At 39.5% G+C, this 20,845-nt stretch overlaps 1 protein-coding gene across 1 annotated transcript in view; it reads left to right on the forward strand.

Moving 5' to 3' along the window:
• snx19b (sorting nexin 19b) overlaps positions 1-20,845 on the forward strand; it is a 162,825-nt gene that overhangs the window by 124,702 nt on the left and 17,278 nt on the right. The window contains exon 9 of the mRNA XM_080214626.1: positions 16,380-16,564. Within this exon, the coding sequence (XP_080070752.1) occupies positions 16,380-16,564 (185 nt within the window). The remainder of the gene's footprint in view (positions 1-16,379; positions 16,565-20,845) is intronic.

Consider the following 20,845-nt stretch of genomic DNA (forward strand, 5'->3'; position numbering starts at 1 on the left):
GGCACACGGCTTTCAAGATAACTGTGGAGGAGAAACTCAGAACAGAGCATGTGTAGCCAAACATGCTGTCACACAGTGCACATGCACCAAAACTTGCAGCCTGCCCCAGATTGCGGTCATTGACATCCACCTGACAATAAGTAAGTCTGGATTTCTTGACACCTTGACTGCTCAATTAGATTGAACAGACTGCTTAATTAGTTTTATTTTCTGCTGATCCATACTGATTCCACTGCCAAATCTCTCTACTTCTACCTCTTCCAAGATGTGTAGGTAAGATGGAGTAACCATGGTAAATTTGTAGGGCTAGAGGAATAGGGCGGGGAGAGGGCCTGGGTTAGATACTCTTGATGTGGGTATGCCAGCGTTGGACTGGCGTAAACACAGTAAAAAGTCTGACAACACCAGGTTTTAGTCCAACCTATTTATTTGATAATATACTCACAAGCTTTTGGGGTTAGTCCCTTCGTCAGGTGAATGGAGAGTTCTGGCCTCAGACAGAGCATATAAAGCACAGACAGTTTAGAGATTACTGATTAGAATGCGAATCCTTACACCTAACCTGCTGTTCAAGACCTGAAGTGGCTGATAATGTGAGTGGAAGGAGCACTGATCACAGTTTAAAGAGATGTGTATTGTCTCCAGACAGTACAGTAAGTGAGGTTTTGCAAACCCAGGCAAGTCACGGGGGTTACAGATAGTGCGACATGAACCCAAGATCCCTGTTGAGACCGTCCTCGTGTGCGGAACGCCAAGTTGCAAGTTTGCAAAACCTCACTTACTGTACTGTCTGGAGACAATACACAGCTCTTTAAACTGTGATCAGTGCTCCTTCCACTCACATTATCAGCCACTTCAGGTCTTGAACAGCAGGTTAGGTGTAAGGATTCGCATTCTAATCAGTAATCTCTAAACTGTCTGTGCTTTATATGCTCTGTCTGAGGCCAGAACTCTCCATTCACCTGACGAAGGGACTAACCCCGAAAGCTTGTTAGATACTCTTGGCAGAGAGCCTGTACAGACTTGATGGGCTTAATGGCATCCGTCTGCACTTTGGGGATTCTGTGACTCTTCTATGATAAGGACGGGCAGAAATTAACTAAGGCAGGCATGTAGAGGGGAATAGTTACATAATGGGAAGAGGGAAATAGAATAGTAAGCTCAGTATGATAGTAACACATAGCTGTAGGCCTGATTGATTTAAGGGTTGACACCTGATCAGTTTGTGACCTGATTAATCTGTTTGGACTTGATGAATTTAAATGTTAAAGACTTGATGAGCTTTAACACAGTTTTGAGGAGCCCTTTGTTTATCATATAGTCATGTGATAAGCGGAATACTGACACATAGGCATGGTTGTAAGAGCTTATAAACAGATACAGCAAACATTGTTCACTGAACAGTCTATTTTGAACTGCATCCCCATTTCCATACTGGCTGAATAAAGCCTTTGTCTTCTTTGGACCTTTTAACATCGCCATGTCAAGTGTCGCTTGATATAGTACGACAATTATTACGAAAAATCTTGTCAATATTTGAGCTTCTTTGGAAAAAGTCAATGAAGTTTCAGCCAGGACGTTTGATGGGAGAACTGCAAGTAATTCTGAAGCTTGTAACAAAATAGTTTGTCACTGTTAGTTGCAGCTGCAAGTTGTCAGAGTGTTAAGTGGTTATCAGGTACGTTCATTATCTCACAAAATATATTTTAGTTTTCTGCATTGTATGAAAATAAAATAATGAAATTTAAGTTCCATCAATGCAATACATAATTCTGATAGTATCAGTACAGGTTGTAACAGACACCTTATGCTTTCTCTGCAGCTGAGATGTTAACAAGTTATGCCAAACCACGCACACTTGTTTTAAGCAATATAACGTCGGGTTTTGATGGCTAGTTTCTGAAGTACCTGTCAGGATGGCAGGAACACAAACTAATGTGGAGTATGATAAAATGAGTAACTCCGTATTTAGAAATGTTGAAATTATGCCTTATTTGAAATTTTAAAATGCAATCCTATGATAGCAATAGTGGACAATTCAATCTTGGAACGGTAGATAGAAATAATTAACTTGTGTATAATGATTTCTTTACTTCAAAACAGAGGATTTTTTCCTTCAGCTGTTGAGTTGGTAATAAGGACAATAAAAACAGCAACTTATATGGTTATAGTGCCTTTAACTTTAAAAAACTTCCCAAGGTATTTCACAGAGCTTTGGAAAACACAGTATGAAACCAAGCTACATAAAACAATATGAGGTCAGGTGACCAAAAGCTCAGTCACAGAGGGTAGGTGTTAGGTGTCTTAAATGAGGTAAACGGGCGGAAAGATGTAGGGAGGAAATTACGTAGCTTGGGATCTAAGTAACTGAAGGCACAACCACCAATGTTGGAGCAATTATTAGGGTCACTAAGTAAAACATATCAATGTTGTTGAACTCATAGAATCCTATAGTGCAGAAGAAGGCCATTCGGCCCATCGAGCCTGCACCAACAACAATCCCAAATTGGTCCTATCCCTGTAACCCCCAAGAATTTATCCTACCTAGACCCCCTCACACTAAAGGGCAATTTAGCATGGCCAATCAACCTAACCTGCACATCTTCGGAATGTGGGACGGGGCGCACACGCAGACATGGGGTGAACGTGCAAACTCCACACAGACAGTGACCCCAGCCGGGATCAAACTCAGTTGTAATAATTGCACCCATCCCCCAATATTTAAGAACTAGGTGGCGGCACAGTGGCTCACTGGTTAGCACTGATACCTCAGTGCCAGAAATCCGAGTTCAGTTTTGGCCTTGGGTGACTGCCTGAGTGGAGTTTGCACCTTCTTCCCATGTCTGCATGAGTTTCCTCCGGGTGTTCCAGTTTTCTGTCAGTTTCCCAAGATGTGCAGGTTGATTGGCCATACTAAATTGCCCCTTAGTACCAGGGTGTCTAGCTAGGGTAAATAGGTGGGGTTACAAGGATAGGGTCAGTGTAGGATTGTTGTTGGTGCAGGCTTGATGGGCTGAATGGCCTTCTGCACTATGATACAAGGCTGGAATTTCAAAACAGTTTTGCAAAAGAGATACTATTGCTGAACTTCTGATGCTACAAAGGTGCGGAGCCTTGATGATGGCAAGAATGGATCAAATATTCAACACTGTTGTACAGTATTAAAGTCCTTTATGGCCATTTGCTTTTGCACCAAGTGTAACTTTATATTTAGAAGCTTAAAAGAGTAACAGGTGACTTGATTGAAACATATGAAAGTCTGAGGGAATTTAAGAGGGCGAATGTGGAAAGAATGTCTCCTCTTGTGAGAGAATCAAGAACTAGGGGCTACTGTTTCAAAATAAGAGGTTGTTCATTTAAGACAGCAATGAGGAGAATTCGTTTCTCTGAGGGTCATGTGTCTTTGGAACACTCTTCCTCAAAATCTGATGGAACCTGAGTTTTTGAATGCTTGTAAGGCATTGGTAGGTAGATTCCTGATAAGCAAGGGGAAAAAGGTTATTGGTAGGCAGGAATTGGAGTTGAGATTACAGTCAGATCAGCCATGATCTTATGTAATGGCGGAACAGGCTCAAGTGGCCTCATCCTTCTCCTAATTCATACATATGTATATACGGCTGATGAATAAACTAGTTCATTGGCTGCTATATCCAAAGATATCTTTCATGTAATATTCAAAGATCCCTTGATCTTTTGTCTTCTCCATCCTGGGAACATAACTTGCAGCTGTCTCCAGGAAGGATTTTCCTTATGTGGCTTAGACAGCTCCTCTGCCATTTAGTAGAATGTAATGGTAGATTTTAATGATATTGTCAGTTAACCCCCATAGCTGAAAAGTGTTCAGATAAGAATTCTCAATAATTTTTTTGTCGAAATTTGCATTCTCACTGCAATTGTACAGAAGGTGCCAAGCAATTTGACTTCACACTGGATCTGCCAGTATAGTGTGAAAGCAGCTGAGCCTGGTATAAACTAACAGCAGAGCAAAATGGAATGAAATTCCCTGGACAACGTAGCCTCATTCTACTTTGCTTTGCAATCACATTGGATCTTGGTACCTGACTAAAATTCTGAATTTAGAGTAGCTGTAAAATATTTTTGTTTTACACTGATGCTAAGTTTACAAAGCATGACGTCTCAAAAACAAATTAACTGGAATGCTTGTGGAATGATATTGTCTGTTGTGTGGTTACCACTTTGACCAACATAACAATAACTGCAACTCAACTTAATTCTCAAAAATGAAGTTCTTTGAAATGTTTCTCACAGATGTGATAAGCTGTGATACCAATGCAAGCTTTCTTTCACATTACAATATCACACTGAATTCCTTGCGAGTGCTCTCATCAAGAATGGTTTCAGAAAAGTTGACTGGTTGTAACTTAGGTCATTTTGTTATTTATTATCCTGGTTGCAGGATTGTAATAAGGCATAAATTACAGTTATCAGCATGCAGTTTTCAGTGATGTCATTTTGTGGTTGTGTGCATCTGCTACATACACTTAAAGTAATTGATAACATGCCTGCAAAAAATAATCCAGAGTAAAACGGGGAAGCGAGAGAATATGCTGTTTATGAAACCCAAACTTCAGTATAGTCCACACAACTATAGTAACATCTTCCTGATTCATTACAGTTTTACTTGTAAATTCACCAAGTAGAGACAAATAGTTTCTCAGGCTTCTTATTCAGTACTCAACTCTGCATCAGAATTAGATTTTTTTGCAGCAACAGTTAAGAGCATAGATAGACAAGATACAAATTTGTAACATGTTTGAAGAATTTCAGTGATACCAGGTGATTATAAACACTAGCAATGGATTTCTGTTTTTACATTTGTAACAGTGAAACTCTTGGGGATTGTACTAATCTGCTGGTTGGTTTTTATATAAACCTGTCACCACTTTATCATGTAATTTTTTGATGACTAGCATATCAGTCTATCCACTCAGATTTGTTATTCAGGATGCAGTACTTTAATTCTGTACTATAATAGCTGCATATCGTTATGGACAGGCGAGGAAAGGTCCAAGAACTGCTTTGGTTGATCGTAGTAAGTCTATTTATAAAAAACTTTCAAATTTCAGAAAGCTTCAGTCATGTGACTACTGGCCATTGATACCCGATGGGAAATGATAAATTCATGTTAACAGAGGAGTTTAAGCCTCCCCTGGTCAAAACCATTGATATACAGTCAAAACAGATTGAAGTCCAGAGCATTTCCCTTGTGTATAATCAGTTTCCTTAATTCTCCATTGTTAACTGTTAGTCCTGGAGATAGAGAATCTGAGGCCTTATTGTCCTTGATATTTTGGGGTAAGTATAGGTAGGTGCGACACTTCTTATGGATGTGGTCTAGGTATGTTAATTGTAATCCAGGTTAAAGTCCAACGGGTTTATTTGGAATCACGGGCTTTCAGAGCGCTGCTCCTTCCTCAAGTGAGGAGGGTGCAGCAGTCTGAAAGCTCGTGATTCCAAATAAACCTGTTAGACTTTAACCTGGTGTTGTGAGACTTCTTACTGTGCCCACCCCAGTCCAACGCCAGCATTTCCACATCATTGTAATCCACTTTTAGAAGCTTTCAGATACATGGCCAATTTACAGTTCCAAATGTTAGTTGACCTGTGATAACTCTCAGGTCAGTGGCTTTGTTTTAACAGTTGAAACTTTTTTTTAAAGAATTCCATATGTGAGTCCAGCAGATTAAATTGAAATTCAATATTTGATATTGACACACCTCCGGGACAATATGTATTAGACAGATCAACCTGGACTGTAATACCAATTGCAGTTCAGCACTGCCACCCATTTCAAAGATTCCCTCTGTCAGCAACCAAGTTTCCAAAGTTACAGTAATTTAAATGATTCTGGCATCTTGGAACTTGAGAGTTGTCTCAAACTAAATGATAAATCACATCCTGAATATCTGACGGCTGACAATTATTTTCCAATTCTTCAAAATTCTGTGACTGGAGAATTTGATCACCCAGCCAGTTCTTTCACTTCCTTTTGAGGATTTTAGATTTAAATTGAGCCCTTGGACTCATAGCAACACTGAGCACTTGACAAGAGGCGTATCACTTGATGCATTAAGGTGCACATGACATATTCTTGTCATTTTTCCTGTTATTACGTTCTGACAGAAAGTGCCAGAAATAACAACATGTAGATTTAATAGGTGGCCCGGAGATCCAAGTTGTGATATATGAGCGGCCAGTGGAAATTCTACCTTGTGCTGTACTTGTAGATTTGTAAAACCAAAGAGTAAGATTACAAACGTTGTCATAAAATGAACATCGCATTTGTCAGGATATTTCAACTATTTATGCATTGATATTGATACCATGAAAGTGAAAAACATTAAATATTCTGAATATTATAACAACTCTATATCAATTTTACTACCAAAGTAAGAAAGCAAGTCGAAAGACAAGAGACCCACAGGCTGGAAGAAATTAAAATGACCTTTTAGGGAATCCATTCCATTCCTGCCCCACTAATGATGCACGGAAATTTAACTAGCAATCACCTGGTTTCAAGACAGCTACTTGCACCAGATAAGCTGTGGCTTAATTACAAAGTCAAAACTGTGATCCAGTTACATAATTACAGCACTCAGATAATTTTAATTCAGGGCCAACTAATTGATAGCAGAAGAGGTCCAGGTAATTTTTGAAACAGTCTTGCAAAGTTCCTTTGAGGCCAGGAGAAAGCAGAGTGATTCTCTAACTGAAAGAGAAAATGCTGGATAATCTCAGCAGGTCTGGCAGCATCTATAAGGAGAGGAAAGAGCTGATGTTTCGAGCCCAAATGACCCTTTGTCAAAGCCTAGACTCGAAACGTCAGCTCTTTTCTCTCCTTACAGATGCTGCCAGACCTGCTGAGATTATTCAGCATTTTTTCTTGTTCCAGATTCCAGCATCTGCAGTAATTTGCTTTTATCCAGAATGATTCTCTGACTCCACAAGCAGATCTTAGGCTTCAACTGTTTTGGGCCACTCCCTGCTTTTGATCATGATTGTTCCCATATCCCTCCCTGTGCAGCAGCCTATTTTTACTGTCCTTTCCCATTGGCAACATGTTATTCATATCAGCTTTGGGCAGGTGCCTGTGAGGAAACAATAAAATGAGGCCTATGATGTGATCAGTTCTATAAAGCTATGATAGCACAGGCTGCATGCTGTTGGGTGCTGATTGGATCACTGCCTACTTCAGCCTGTCCCCCCGATTGATGCCGTAGTTTAAAATGTGTGCCGAATGGTCCAACTTTCTCAGCCTTGAAGGGGCTGTGAAACAAATCTCTTTTCAGCTCGATGATGCTGATTAAAAATGAGATCAGATTTAGTAATGAACTAAATCAGATTAGTTAATCAGACAATTTAAAATTGGTGAAAATTATAGACAGTGAATTCCTGCCAGAGCCTTTTTGATCATCCACTGTCTCTTCAGCAGAATGATTGAGAAAACTGTAGAAAGACGGCACTTATACTAACTAGCTGAGGACTTGAACTTCTTTCACCAAACATGTTGTGGGCAAGCAGAAGAACCCCTACACAAAATTACCCATGTTGTAGCAGCATTGACTTTACTTTTTGTTTAGAAGTGATTGCAGGTAGAAAGCAGAAAGTGCTGACCTTTCCTATTCCAGACATGATGTCATCTTTAAAGTAGACATGAGCATCAGCTTATCTTCAGGGGAAACCAGCCTTTCCTCATAAATTCCAGCCAATCGACCCATTTGATATGTGACATGTTAAACAACTTAACAGTTCCTCAATACCACTGAACAGAACATGCGATTCAGTCATATTAACTTGGATGATATTGCAGCAAACCCAGCTGATGCATGTAGTTTGGAGACACTGATGCAAAAGATGAAAAAAGTTCAATTTCATTTGGCAATAAATTGCACCCTTGCAGGCTGAGGTCTGTCTTAACAGGCTCACAGGTAATTTATTGTTGTATTGGCTTTTGAAACTTCACTTTATGTTACAAATTATTGACTTTAATTTTGGGAAAAGATAGTACAAAAGTCATAAATTGACCAACTTTTTCCATCATCTAAAAATTATACTTTCTTGTTAATCAGTGCCGAGTTACAGGCATGATTTAGAATTCAGTGTTTTGACGTGATACATTCAGTGCTTTTTTTAAATAATGCTGTTGCCATCATTAGCGTGCTCTTAAAACAGAACACGTGCAACAATATAGAAGAGTCACTGTGGAACTGTACTTACTGTTTAAAAAAAAACATTTGGCTTTATTAGTGTCATCAGAGTTATAGTCTGGAGAAGTCATGTCATTATTATAGTACATCCTGCAAAACAAAAATCAACCGAGGGGGCTTAGAGATTGTATTTAGCTGGTTTTTAAATATTAGTTTGAATAAAAGTAATTCGAGCTACAAATAATGCAGCAGAAGCTAACTGCACCAACCCAGTGATTAATTGTGAATTTAATCCAATTGATCCAAAAGGGAGAGGAATGGCTCTCCAATAGTGATAGGACCAACATATTCTTTCAGTTTCACGAGAACTAAATTATATAATCTTGAACAAAACAAGGTACGGTAGCTTAAAGAATAAGTTGAGAGTGGTCAGTAGTGTGCTGTCCATGTTCATTTGCTCTATATCCATGTCTCATCAGTTGTGGGCATAGCTGCAGAGACCTGAAAAACCTCCCAGTTCAACACTAATGATTAATGATGAATTAAAAGTTTCAGAACTTGAACACAGTATTTCTAAGTGCCGTTATTACTTCAGCTTGTTCATATTATAGTTGTGGTGTGTGCAGTGTATGAGTAACTGTCAGTGCAATATATAAAAGAAAATAAAATGTACGTAAAGCTCCTGAAATCTACCATTACGGGCTAAACCATTATCTAAGAGTTTTCTATTTAGATTTGAGACATAGTAATTACTTGGAGTCTTATTGTGGCATTGCATGTGGCGAATCAATAGTTTGGTTATTTTGTGGTATATAATATCCAATAAGATACAGTAATCTGTATTGATTTAGTATGTCACCTGTGTACTGATTCATTGAACCTAGAAGAGTAAGAGGAGCAGGTTTATGGGAACACCATCCTCTGCAAGTCCCCTCCACCATTCTGACATGGGACCATATCAGTGTTCCTTCTTTGGTGGGCCAAAATCGTGGAATCCCTACCAAGTAGCAGTGTGGGTGTACCCGCAGCACCAAGGTTGCCGCTATTCAGGAGGACAGCTCAACACCACCTTCTCAAGGGCAGTTAGTGATGGGCAGCGATACCTTAATCTGTTAAAAAACTCCAAAAGAGAGTCCAATTGCCCTTTATTATTCCGTTGTGTTTGGGTTTTAAAAATCAATGATTCTGTACATACTATGTGGAAGTTATAAATCAGTGGTGTTACTTAATGTTAAAGGTTAGTTTAACATAGTAGTTTGCTTTATCTTAATTTTCTAAACAAAGGATACAAAGGGGAATGGTAGGAACATTGTTCAATGCTGCAGTGAGGTCAAAGGTGTGTTAGAGAGCTGATAGTGCTTTGTGGATTATATTTTAAGGACACCTACACCTGTGCAAAATGGAACATATAATGTTGGAGAATTTGAGGTGTTTAAGAGATTGAGACAATAAGACGGAAGGTTGTGAGAAATGGGCCTCTTGGAAGAGATATGCTGATATTTAGGAATACTGGAGTGAGAATACCAGTGTCTCATTGTAATGAAAGAGGGCCTTTGGATATTTTCCAGCACTAAGTGAAGCCTTGGGACATCAGGAGGATGCATTCTGACATTTGGAAGTTCTGAAAGGTAGTGCTGGGTGTGACAGTGGATTTGAAAACTTGAAAATGCCAATTAACGTACGCAACCACAGGATGAAAAATCAGATGAGTGTTTTATCGTTAATACTGATGCAAAGGATGCGCCTGTGTTCTTGAAAACCAGAAGTTATGGGCAGCATGATATCATAGTGGTTATGCTGCTGCCTCACAGTATCAGAGACTTGGGTTTAATTTGGGTATTGTCTTTGTGGAGTTTGCACGTTCTGCCCATGTCTACATGGGTTTCCTCCAGGTGCTCCGGTTTTCTCGCAGTCTAAAGATGTGCGTGTTAGGTTGATTGGCCATGGTAAATTGTCCTATAGTGTAGGGGGAATAGCAGGGTAAATATGTGGGGTTAAGGGGATAGGGCTTGGGTGAGATTCTGGTTGGTGCAGACGTAATGGGCCGCATGGCTTCCTTCTGCACTGTAGGGATTCTGTGACTATATGATTCTATTCTATGAGAACTGTTGGTAACTGTTTTGCCAGGAGGCCATTATGTACTCCAGGAAACAGCATTAGGCTTTGTTGCCATTGGTATGGGGTTGCTGGTGTTAGACTGGGTAAACGTTGTAAGAAGTCTCACAACACTAGGTTGAAGTCCAACAGGTTTATTTGGTAGCAAAATTTGGTAGTTTATTTGGTACCGTAAGCTCGTGGCTTTTGCTACCAAATAAACCTGTTGGACTTTAACCTGGTGTTGTGAGACTTCTTACTGTGTTTGCTGTTGGTGCCAGTGGGATTTGTTTTCACTTGTACAATCATTTCAGATAGCTACTTGTCTAACAAACAATCCATACAATGAAGAGTTAATGATGCAGACTTCTACCTGGGTACATTAGGGGGATGTAAAAGGTTAGAAAATGTCGATGTGCCAATTTTTGTAATGGCAAAGCAGGAATACATGATGTTAATCATGGGACAATTTTCTATATTATTGTCAGAAGAAAAAGTGCAATTTTATTTGGCAATAAGTTGCACCTTTCCAGGCTGAATTCTGTAAAAGAGACATTGTTATATTTTAACTATTTCTTTACAACAATTTTTATTTTCTTTGAACATTTTGAATTGATATTTTTCTCCTTTTCCAAAATCTACTGTAAACCCAGCTGAAGGTTTTCTTCTGCAAAGGTGAAGGCTTTTCAATTCCACAATGTATTTGAGTAGCCTTGTTTACAAAAAAAATGTATTTAACCAACATCTGATCTTGGTTGTGGATATAATTGTATTGTGTAAAGAACAAGCCAGTAATAGAGCCGATGAGCCATAGAACAAGTCGTTATATGGGTAGTCCAAGTGACTTAGACATTCTGCAGCCAAAGAAAATAGCAAGTGTTGAAGCTTTTTAATTACGTTGCTAAACATTTGTGGTCAGTATGTTTAGACTTTGTGCTTCAGTTAATTTACAGAGGAAATCTTCGATCAAAAAAAAGGTAGTAAATTACTTGAGTTGTCAGAAATTGATCTTAAAACCCTGGTTTAATTAATGTTAAAATTTCTACACTTGGTCGTAGACTGTATGTTGAAATCCAGAACTGGAAAAAGTTAGAAATGTAATCACATGGCCTTGAAGTCACTCTCTTTGAGAGTCATGTAAAGAGCATGTATACAGACTATACTAAATCACTTTTAACGATATTTTTGGATTTTAGGGAGCCCTTGACAATATAAATTACTTTAGAATGTTATGGTAACAGGAGGCAATGGCCAAGTGAGAGCTCCTTACAAGTTCAGACATATTAGGCTTTAAAGAAGACCTGTTTTAAAACCAATATAAAAAAAATGACACTGACCAAAAATGTCCACCACAAGTCATCTGATGTCTGATGCTGTATATTGATGACTTTACTGGCACGTTTCTATATAAGTTACACTGCTGATTTATTGCGTGGGAAATGTCAAGGTCCACTTAAAACAGGGACCCTCTCGAAAGGAAGGCATTAAAATACAAAGTGCTAAATTTCCATCAAGTACCATTCTACCAAGACAATAGAAACTGCTAACCAACCAGATCATTACCCAAACCCCCTGTGAAAGAGGAAGTAAATCCATCCCTTGTTGATTTCTATCTGGAAATGTGTCAAAGATTTTAGAGATGAAAAGATCAAAAATTGGGAGTATTTGTTCTGCAACAATAACTGCAAGACGTGCTGATTGAGTTCCTTTCTGGAAATATACAGACAGGAGTTGTAAAAACTTATTCTGCTAAGCAGAATCAAAAGGAGGAGTAAGGAACATCACAGTCATCTGAAAACATTGCTGGAAGAAAGCAGAAAAGATCTCTCTCTTTTTGAAATTAAAAGGGTATATTCAACAAAGTACAGACTTGACGCAAGTTAATACTATAGGGAACTAACTAATCTTAAAGGCTACAGCATTCAACATTCTATGCCTAAAAGATGAGCAAAATACTTAATTGTTTATTCTTTTAACTTTTTATTGGATCCTAACTTTCTTTCTTCTGATGTGCGTGTGTGTGGTTCAGTCTTTATTGTTTTTGCTCAGGTTTAGTAACCAATAAACTTGCTCTTTCTTGACTTGCGAAAAGCTGGTTTGATTAGTTCCTTATTTTATATATTTTTATACAAATAAATACATTTGGTTTGGAAAAGGCATTTATAGGGAGAAGAAAATTAAAAACTTTTGTTGCGACCAACTAAGAGTATTCAATAAAAGGCAATCCACCTCATTTCTCCACATCCAGTTGTAACAAGACAGAATTCTAAAGAATTTGGTACTTCCATTTTCATTCATTTTCAATCCTGTTGCTTTCTTATTATGTAAGTCCCTTATCATTATAAGATAATCGTATTATCATATCCCTTATCATATACGGGAACTGTTTATTGTTGTGCCAGTGACTTGCAGCAGAAACATTTTAACCCCAATGCTATGTTTGAACTGATGGTACCTCATATTTCATTGGATGGTAGAGGTTTTGAAAATCATCACCGGTTTAAACAACTTTATTCTGATTTCAGAATGGAAGATAGTAATAACAATGTGAGACATCTGCAGAAGGAAGATGTTTTGCCATTTTCCCGTTATGTAACACCTCATCCAGCTTCTTAAACAGTTCTTAAAATCACTTGAAGTTTAGTGAGGTGGACAAGTAGGTTGAGTGTTTCTGTAATCCAACCAGTCAGTGCAATGTTAAACTATATCCTAGACATCTCTGGTGACTCACTGAATGTGTCAAACATTGCATAATTTCAAGGCCGTAATAATCTGATCACGTTTTGTTGCCAGTGCTTCAGCAGTATTATGCTGGATTTTACAGTGAAGGCAGGATGAAATGAGGGACCCAAGCCCAGTGAGACTGACTCACTAGTTTCTGGGAGATGGCCTCCTAATTGACGCTTCCACATTCACCATCCAATTAAGGAAAATGGCGGGTTGTTGACCCTGCAGGCCCCGTCAGAGGGCTGGTGCTCTGGCACCTCTGTATTCTCCACCATGAGAAGTGACACTACTGATATAGGCTGGGAGCCAAGAGGGCACCACCACACGAAGTCACCCTCACTGACCTGCACAGCAATGAGGAAATTAACAAGATTGTGCCTGGCAGATCCAAAGGGATGGATGGAAACCCCAATACTATTTTGGGGTTTGACCATGATTGCAGTCGTTCCCCCATCATTGGATGATCTTCCAGCTTTAGTACCCCCCAACTTGCAGCAGGATGGTTGCATCCCTGAGACAAAATGTCGGGGAGACTACAGAATTGGGAAATTGGCCACCTTAATTAACTGCCTGCTTCCAGGATGCACTTTTCTTCCTAACCTGTCTGTGGGAAACCTCCTGAATGGGGGAATGTGTCAGAGAGCTATTCTGATGTAGTCTCTCCTATTTCCTGTTCCTCCTGCCCCAATCCCCACCACCACCTTCAACCTCATTTCCACTGCTGGGAAAATCCTGTTTATTATGTTTTTATAATGAAAGATTTAACTCAGTTGTAGTAGTTTTGAGTTCCTCGATTTTCTGGACACTGAGTCAATTACGGACAACTGCAGTTGGTTTAATATAAGCAAAATACTGCGAATGCTGGAAATCTGACACAAAAAAAGAAAATGCTGGCTAAACTCAGCATGTCTGGCAGGATCCTCGGGGTCCTTGTGCATGAGTCGCAAAAACCCAGCTTGCAGGTGGTCAGGAAGACGAATGGGATGCTGGCCTTCATAGCGAGGGTGATTGAATATAAAAGTAGGGAGGTCTTGCTGCGGCTGTATAGGGCATTGGTGAGGCCGCAGCTGGAGTACTGTGCGCAGTTTTGGGCGCCGCACCTGCGCAAGGATATTTTGGCCTTGGAGGGAGTGCAGAGGAGGTTTACTAGGCTGATACCGGAGTTGAGGGGGTTGAGCTATGAGGAGAGGCTGAATAAACTAGGCTTGTACTCGTTAGAGTTTAGAAGAATGAGGGGAGATCTCATTGAGACGTATAAGATGATGAATGGGATGGATAGGATAGAGGTGGAGAGACTCTTCCTGCTCAAAAAAGACAGTAGGACTAGGGGGCATAGCCTCAAGATAAAGGGGAGGCGGTTTAGAACGGAGGTGAGGAGGAACTTCTTCACTCAAAGGGTGGTGAATCTCTGGAATTCTCTGCCCATTGAAGTGGTGGAGGCTGCCTCGCTAAATATTTTTAAGAAGCGGGTTGATGGGTTCTTGATAAGAGAGGGGATTAAGGGTTATGGGGAGAGGGCGGGAAAGTGGAACTGAGCCACGACAGATCAGCCATGATCTTATTGAATGGCGGGGCAGGCTCGAAGGGCTAGATGGCCTACTCCTGCTCCTATTTCTTATGATCTGCAGAGAGAGAAACAGAGTTAACTTCACAAGTCCCTATGACTTTCCTTCACAGCAGTCACTCACCTGATGAAGGAGCGACACTCCGAAAGCTCGTGCTGCCAAATAAACCTGTTGGACTTTAACCTAATGTTGTGAGACTGCTTACTGTGCCTGCCCCAGTCCAGTGCCGGCAGCTCCATGTCATGGCCTGCACAGTGTGATTTCTGAGCGGGTCTTAACGTAGGCTGCGAGCGCTGCTATGAGAAACACTTGGGAACCAAATCAATTTAAATCAGAGATCAGGCACAAATGGGCCAGACTCTATTTTGCTACCACTGCTGCTACTTAAACTTACTACAAATCATTGGTTGTTAAAGGGTATGAAACAGTTATTTCCACCATTATTTAAAGAGATAATCATCTCCTAACTTTTAAATCATTTGTCTATGTCCGTTTCACTGCATTTGAAGAGATTTTAAGAACAATTTGAGAAGCCAGATAAAGTGTTACATAAATGATAAATGCCAAGACATTTTCCTTCATTTATGGATACAGAAGAATTTGTTTTTTTTTGTGAGATAATCACTGGACAACCTTAAGGTAACCTTGAGGTAGCGCAGTGGTTAGCACTGCTGCCTCACAGGGGCCTGTATTTGATTCCTGGCTTGGATCGCTGCGTGGAGTTTACACATTCTCCCTGTGACTGTGGGTTTCCTCCAGGTGCCCCGGTTTCCTTCCATAGTCCAAAGGTGTGCAGGTTAGGTGGATTGGCCTTGCTAAATTGACCCTTAGTGCCAAGGGGACTAGCTAGGGTTATGGGTATCAGCCTTGGTGGGATTGTTGTTGGTGCAGACCCGATGGGCCAAATGGCCTCCTTCTGCACTGTAGGATTACACGATTCTATGAAAGCTTGAGCAGGGATTGGTAACACTTCCTAAAAGTGGGAATAATCTTGGCTATTCCGTTCTAGCCAGAGAGAAAGAGAAGCAGTAGCAGCAGCACGTGGATCAACGTCTGCAAGGAGACATTGGAAGAAACAAGATCACAAAAAACCTTATCTTCATTGAGAATATAGAGCCAGCATTTTGTGCTTGCACTTCTTGGAATAGCAGTTTATAAGGAGGCTATGTCAATTCCTCCAACAAGACTTGCACCTTGTCACCCTGACTGGTGCCATATTTTCTAAAGCAATAAAGCAACACTTCTATTATTTTCCCCATCAAGAAGGATAGAGTTAAGTTTTAAGTTTATTTAACAAGTAGATGTACATTAACACCAATGAAGTTACTGTGAAAATCCCCTAGTCACCACACACTGATGCCTGTTCAGGTACACCGTGGGAGAATTTAGCATGGTCAGTGCACCTAACCAATTATGGATTGGTGCAATTTCCCCTATGTAAAGGGCGTTATTGCCTTGTAGGTTCCTGCAAAAAAAGAGCTTGCATCCTTCATGCACAGCAAGGAATTATATTCCATTAATGCACCACTGGTATGTGATCACCAGCAGCCATGATGCTTTTATGTTGTAGACGCATTGCCTGATCGATATATGCTACGCGTGAAAATCAACATATTACCTTTCCAATGTAGATAGAAAATCGAAGTACTTCATACCTTTTTCTGTTTGTGCAAATCGCATAGCATGTATAGTCCATAAATATTTGATGGGAATATGTAACTGAAAGAATTTATTTGTGCATGTTTGTGATTGATCAGTTATTCATTGATTAATATCATCCATACTTTTCTATTATAAAGGCTCAGTATATATCTTCTGCTTACAGGTGGCTTGAGGTCCAGATTATTAACCTGACATGTACTCAACATTGGGTTGTGTACCTCAGGCTCTTACAGGAAGCTATCTGGCCCGGAGGAGTCCTACCCAAGTGGCCAAAGCCGGTCAGAACTCAAGAACAGAAAGCACAGACCCAGGAAATGGCCTTCCAATGTCTGATGAAGATGCTGCCAGGTTGATATATTTTTATCTTTAGTAACTGGGAGGACTAACTTCAGTGCTATCTTGTGACAGGCAATGAATTTACCTTGCTTAAAAATTGCTGCAAATGTTCAGCACATCTGGCAGCATCTGTGGAGAGAGAAACAAGGTAACATTTCAAGTTGATGACCTATGAACTTTGTTTCTTTCTCCACAGAGCGTAGTATCTAAATGTATGTAATTTACTTGCCCACAGACATTTTACTTGTGTAGACCAAAGTGTGATTCATACATGTGAAATAATCCTATGTGATAAATATCTATTTTTTAAAATTAGTTAGAAATCCTTAAGTGCAGAAGGAGGCCATCCAGCCCATCAAGCCTGCACCAACAACAATTCCACCCAAGCCATATCTCTGTAACCCCACATATTTACCCTGCTAACCCCCTGATACTAAGGGTCAATTTAGCACGACCTGTCAAACTAACCTGCACATCTTTGGACTGTGGGAAGAAACTGGAGCTTCCGGAGGAAACCCACGCACACGTGGTGAGAACATGCAAACTCCACAGTGACCCAAGGCCGGAACTGAATCCGGGTCCCTGGTGTTGTGAAGCAGCAGTGCTGGCTACTGTGCAGTTCTTGGGATGTGAGTGTTGCTGGCAAGGACAACATTTGTTATCCTTTTCTTATTGCACTTGGTAGTGAGCCATCAACTCGAACTGCTGCTATCCACATGATGTAGGTACACCCACAGTGCTGTTAGGAAGTGAGCTCCAGGATTTCAATCCAGTGACAGTGAAGCATTGGTAGTATATTGGTAATATATTTTCAAGTCAGGACCACTTTTGGCTAGGAGGGGAGCTTGCAAATGGTGATATTCCCCTGAGTCTGCTGCCCTTGTCCTTCTAGGTGGTAGAGGGAGCAGCTTTAGAGGGTGCTTTGAAATAAGCCCTGATGAGTTGCTGCACTGCATCACTAGGATTCCTTGTTTAAATTAAATGATAAAATGCCCTCTGCAAGAAGAAATTGCTCCTATTTTTCATTGTAAATGGGAAACACTTAGCTGTGATATATTTTTGTTTATGCTTTTATGTTTAGTAACTTTGATAGTAGGTTATTGATAACCACATGACTGTTAATGGCATGGAGTATTACTGATGCAATCATGGGTGTGATGGTAGGTGGAAAAATTTGCCCAAATAAAGATGCTTTCTATTAACCCAGCGTGATTCAAAAATTATCTCCTACACTAAGCTATAAGCCAGTGAAGCTTCTAATACAGTGTAACCTCTTTCTGCACTTGTTAGACCATCAAATGTTTACAACAGGATAGAGAAAGTTTAACCCTTAATATTTTGAGAGGTTTTATTATAAAAGTGAACTTAACAGTAAATCGTATATATAAGAATATGACTAAAGATGTTGTTTGATACTTGGAAGTCATTGGCAATGGAGAATTGTCACCATTGTTTTCACTTGTACGGGAGACTGGTTTAGCGAACGTGGACTGCAACAGTTGTTAGTTGCGGGGAACATTAGCATGCTGTATTGAATATTGCTATATGTTACCTCTAACACTTTAGTTTACCTCTAATAGGATAATTATCTACAGCAATTGCATCATGATCTTTAAAATATTAATAGGCTATAAATTTGTTATTGATTGAAGTATTGTTCAAATTCTGACTTGCTTGGTTAATTCTGTTCATCACAGGCTTCAGCTTTCAAAGTAATAACTAAGATGCACTTTTGTGATCAAGTTAATATCTCTTCTCTGTTTTCCAAATTCTCCCCATTATATAAGCATTTGTACTTTGGCATTGGGAATATGCTTTGCCTCATTTAATTGTGCAGAGACTTTAGGAATTAGACAAAACATTAGTTGAGTAATAAGCATTGCTTATCGTTTGTTTTGGATGGTTTACTTTTCTTAATGTGATAGATTAAATAGTTTATTTAAGACAAAAAACACATGCCTTTTTGAAATAATTTTTGAGTTATTAGTTTACTTTTCGAACTTCAGTGATTGCTGTTGTGAATATTGGCTCTTACAGAATACTCATGAGCTAATAATTAGACTAATTTTTTGTTTTCCAATAATGTCACATTATCCAGATGTTAGTGTTTCTTTGGCTCGTAACTTGTGTTCCTTTGTTCGAAAAAGCAAAGAGGATGAAAAGTGCTGCTTTTATAAAGTCCCTTGCAGGTGCTGGCCTTGGCTTAATGCAGAACTCTAGCCTCTGAACCATGAGTCCAAGTCCCACGCCAGAGACATCTCCACTCAGTGCCTTTATGTCCACCAGTTTCAAAGTAGCGCAGGGAAATTCTCCCCAGAGTGCTGACCAGATTTTATCCTTCAACCAAATCGACAAAACAGATTAACTGGTCATTATCACATTCCTGTTTGTGGAACCTTACTGAGTGTAAATTGTCTGTTGCATTTACTACATTGAAATAGTGGCTACACTTCACAGATTCTTGATTGCTTGTAAAGTTCAATGAACTCTGAGCTTGTGAAAGGTTCAGACTCTTTCTCTCTCTCTCTTTCAAGGTATGTTTCTTTTTCTCGCTTTCTCTCATTCCCCTTCTCATCCTCACAATGTCCCAAAGTACTTCATAGCAAACAAGTTATTTTTGAAGTGTGCTTAATATTGTTATGCAGATAAATACTGCAACTAATTTGCACATGATATCTCACAAACAGTAATTACGTCAGTGACCAGCTAATTTTGTTTTAGTTAGAATGAACTGATGGAAGGTCGTTGATCTGAAAGTGTCTCTGTCTCCACAGATGCTCATGATGTGGGTATGCCGGAGTTGGACTGGCGTAAACACAGTAAGAAGTCTGACAACACCAGGTTTTAGTCCAACCTATTTATTTGATAATATACTCACAAGCTTTCGAGGGACACCCTCTTCGTCAGGTGAATGGACTTCACCTGACGAAGAGGGTGTCCCTCGAAAGCTTGTGAGTATATTATCAAATAAATAGGTTGGACTAAAACCTGGTGTTGTCAGACTTTTTACTGTGTCCACAGATGCTGCCAGACTAACTGAATATTTCCAGAATTTTCTGTTTAATTTCTGATTTCTGGGGTATGCTGCCATATTTTGCTTTTGTAACTGCCTTGTAGTCTTTACAATGATTTAACAGACCGAGTAGTGAACCTGCGCTTCAAGTATCTACAAAATCCACTAATGTAACTTAATTTCTCTTATGTGGTGCCAAACCAAATATTTTTGTGAAGCTCCTATTACCTCATGTGTTTGCCAACATGTTCACTTTGCTGTAATAACAAAATGTATTTTCTCAAGTGACGTCTGCTTTTATTTCTGACCATTTGGCTATTAATTATGCTATGGTCGGCACTATATCAGAGCATTAACTGTATCTGATTAATGGCATTTTTTGGTATTTGCCTATTTAAAAAACACTACTCCTATTATACCTTCTTGGATTCTTTTTTATCTTTCCATCTGCAAAAATATTTGAAGATCTTGTTGTATGATGCGTTGAAGAAGGGGAACAAGTTATTGTAAAATATCATCTGTATGCTTGTCAACAATCATGCTCGAAAATGCAGAAGGAAAATATAAGTCTTTGAAATGGTAAAAACATTTTGTAGAACATTCAAAGCTCATTATCTGTGTAATTTTATAAGTTGGTCTCAGAATCAACCAGATAAATATCACAACCAGATAACTATCTCCCTCTTTCTATGCTTTTTAGCTTTGACAAAGGGTCATCTGGACTCGAAACATCAGCTCTTTTGTCTCCTTAACAGAAGTTGCCAGACCTGTTGAGATTTTCCAGTATTTTCTCTTTTGGCTTTAAAAGACATTGATTCAGCCTCAACAAGAGTGCTGTGTCCAATTCTCGTCACACACTTTAGGAAGGATTTGAAGGCTCCAGAGAAGATGCAGAAAAATTCCAAGAATGGGGGATAAATTGGAGAAGCTAGGGTTGTTATTCCTGGTGAAGAGAAGGTTGAGAGGAAATCTGATAGAGATGATCAAAAACATGAGGGGATCTAGGCAGAGTAGATAGAGGAAAAATTGTCGATAAAACGGAGGATACAGATTTAAGGAGAATGGCAAAAGAACCAAAGGTGACACAAGGAAAAACATTCTGTGCACTAAAAATGGCTAGGATCTAGGATGTGCTGCCTTAGTATGTGGTGGAAGGAGATTCATTTGAGACTTTAAGCACCTGAAGTGAAACGAATTTGCAGGACTACAGGAAAAGGGTGGGGGGAAATAGAACTAGCTAAATTGCTGTTGCTGCAAGCCAGCATGGACTCAATGGGCTG

This window comes from Carcharhinus amblyrhynchos, chromosome 29 (genome assembly GCF_965287045.1).
Source record: "Carcharhinus amblyrhynchos chromosome 29, sCarAmb.v2.hapA, whole genome shotgun sequence".
Taxonomy (NCBI): Eukaryota; Metazoa; Chordata; class Chondrichthyes; order Carcharhiniformes; family Carcharhinidae; genus Carcharhinus; species Carcharhinus amblyrhynchos.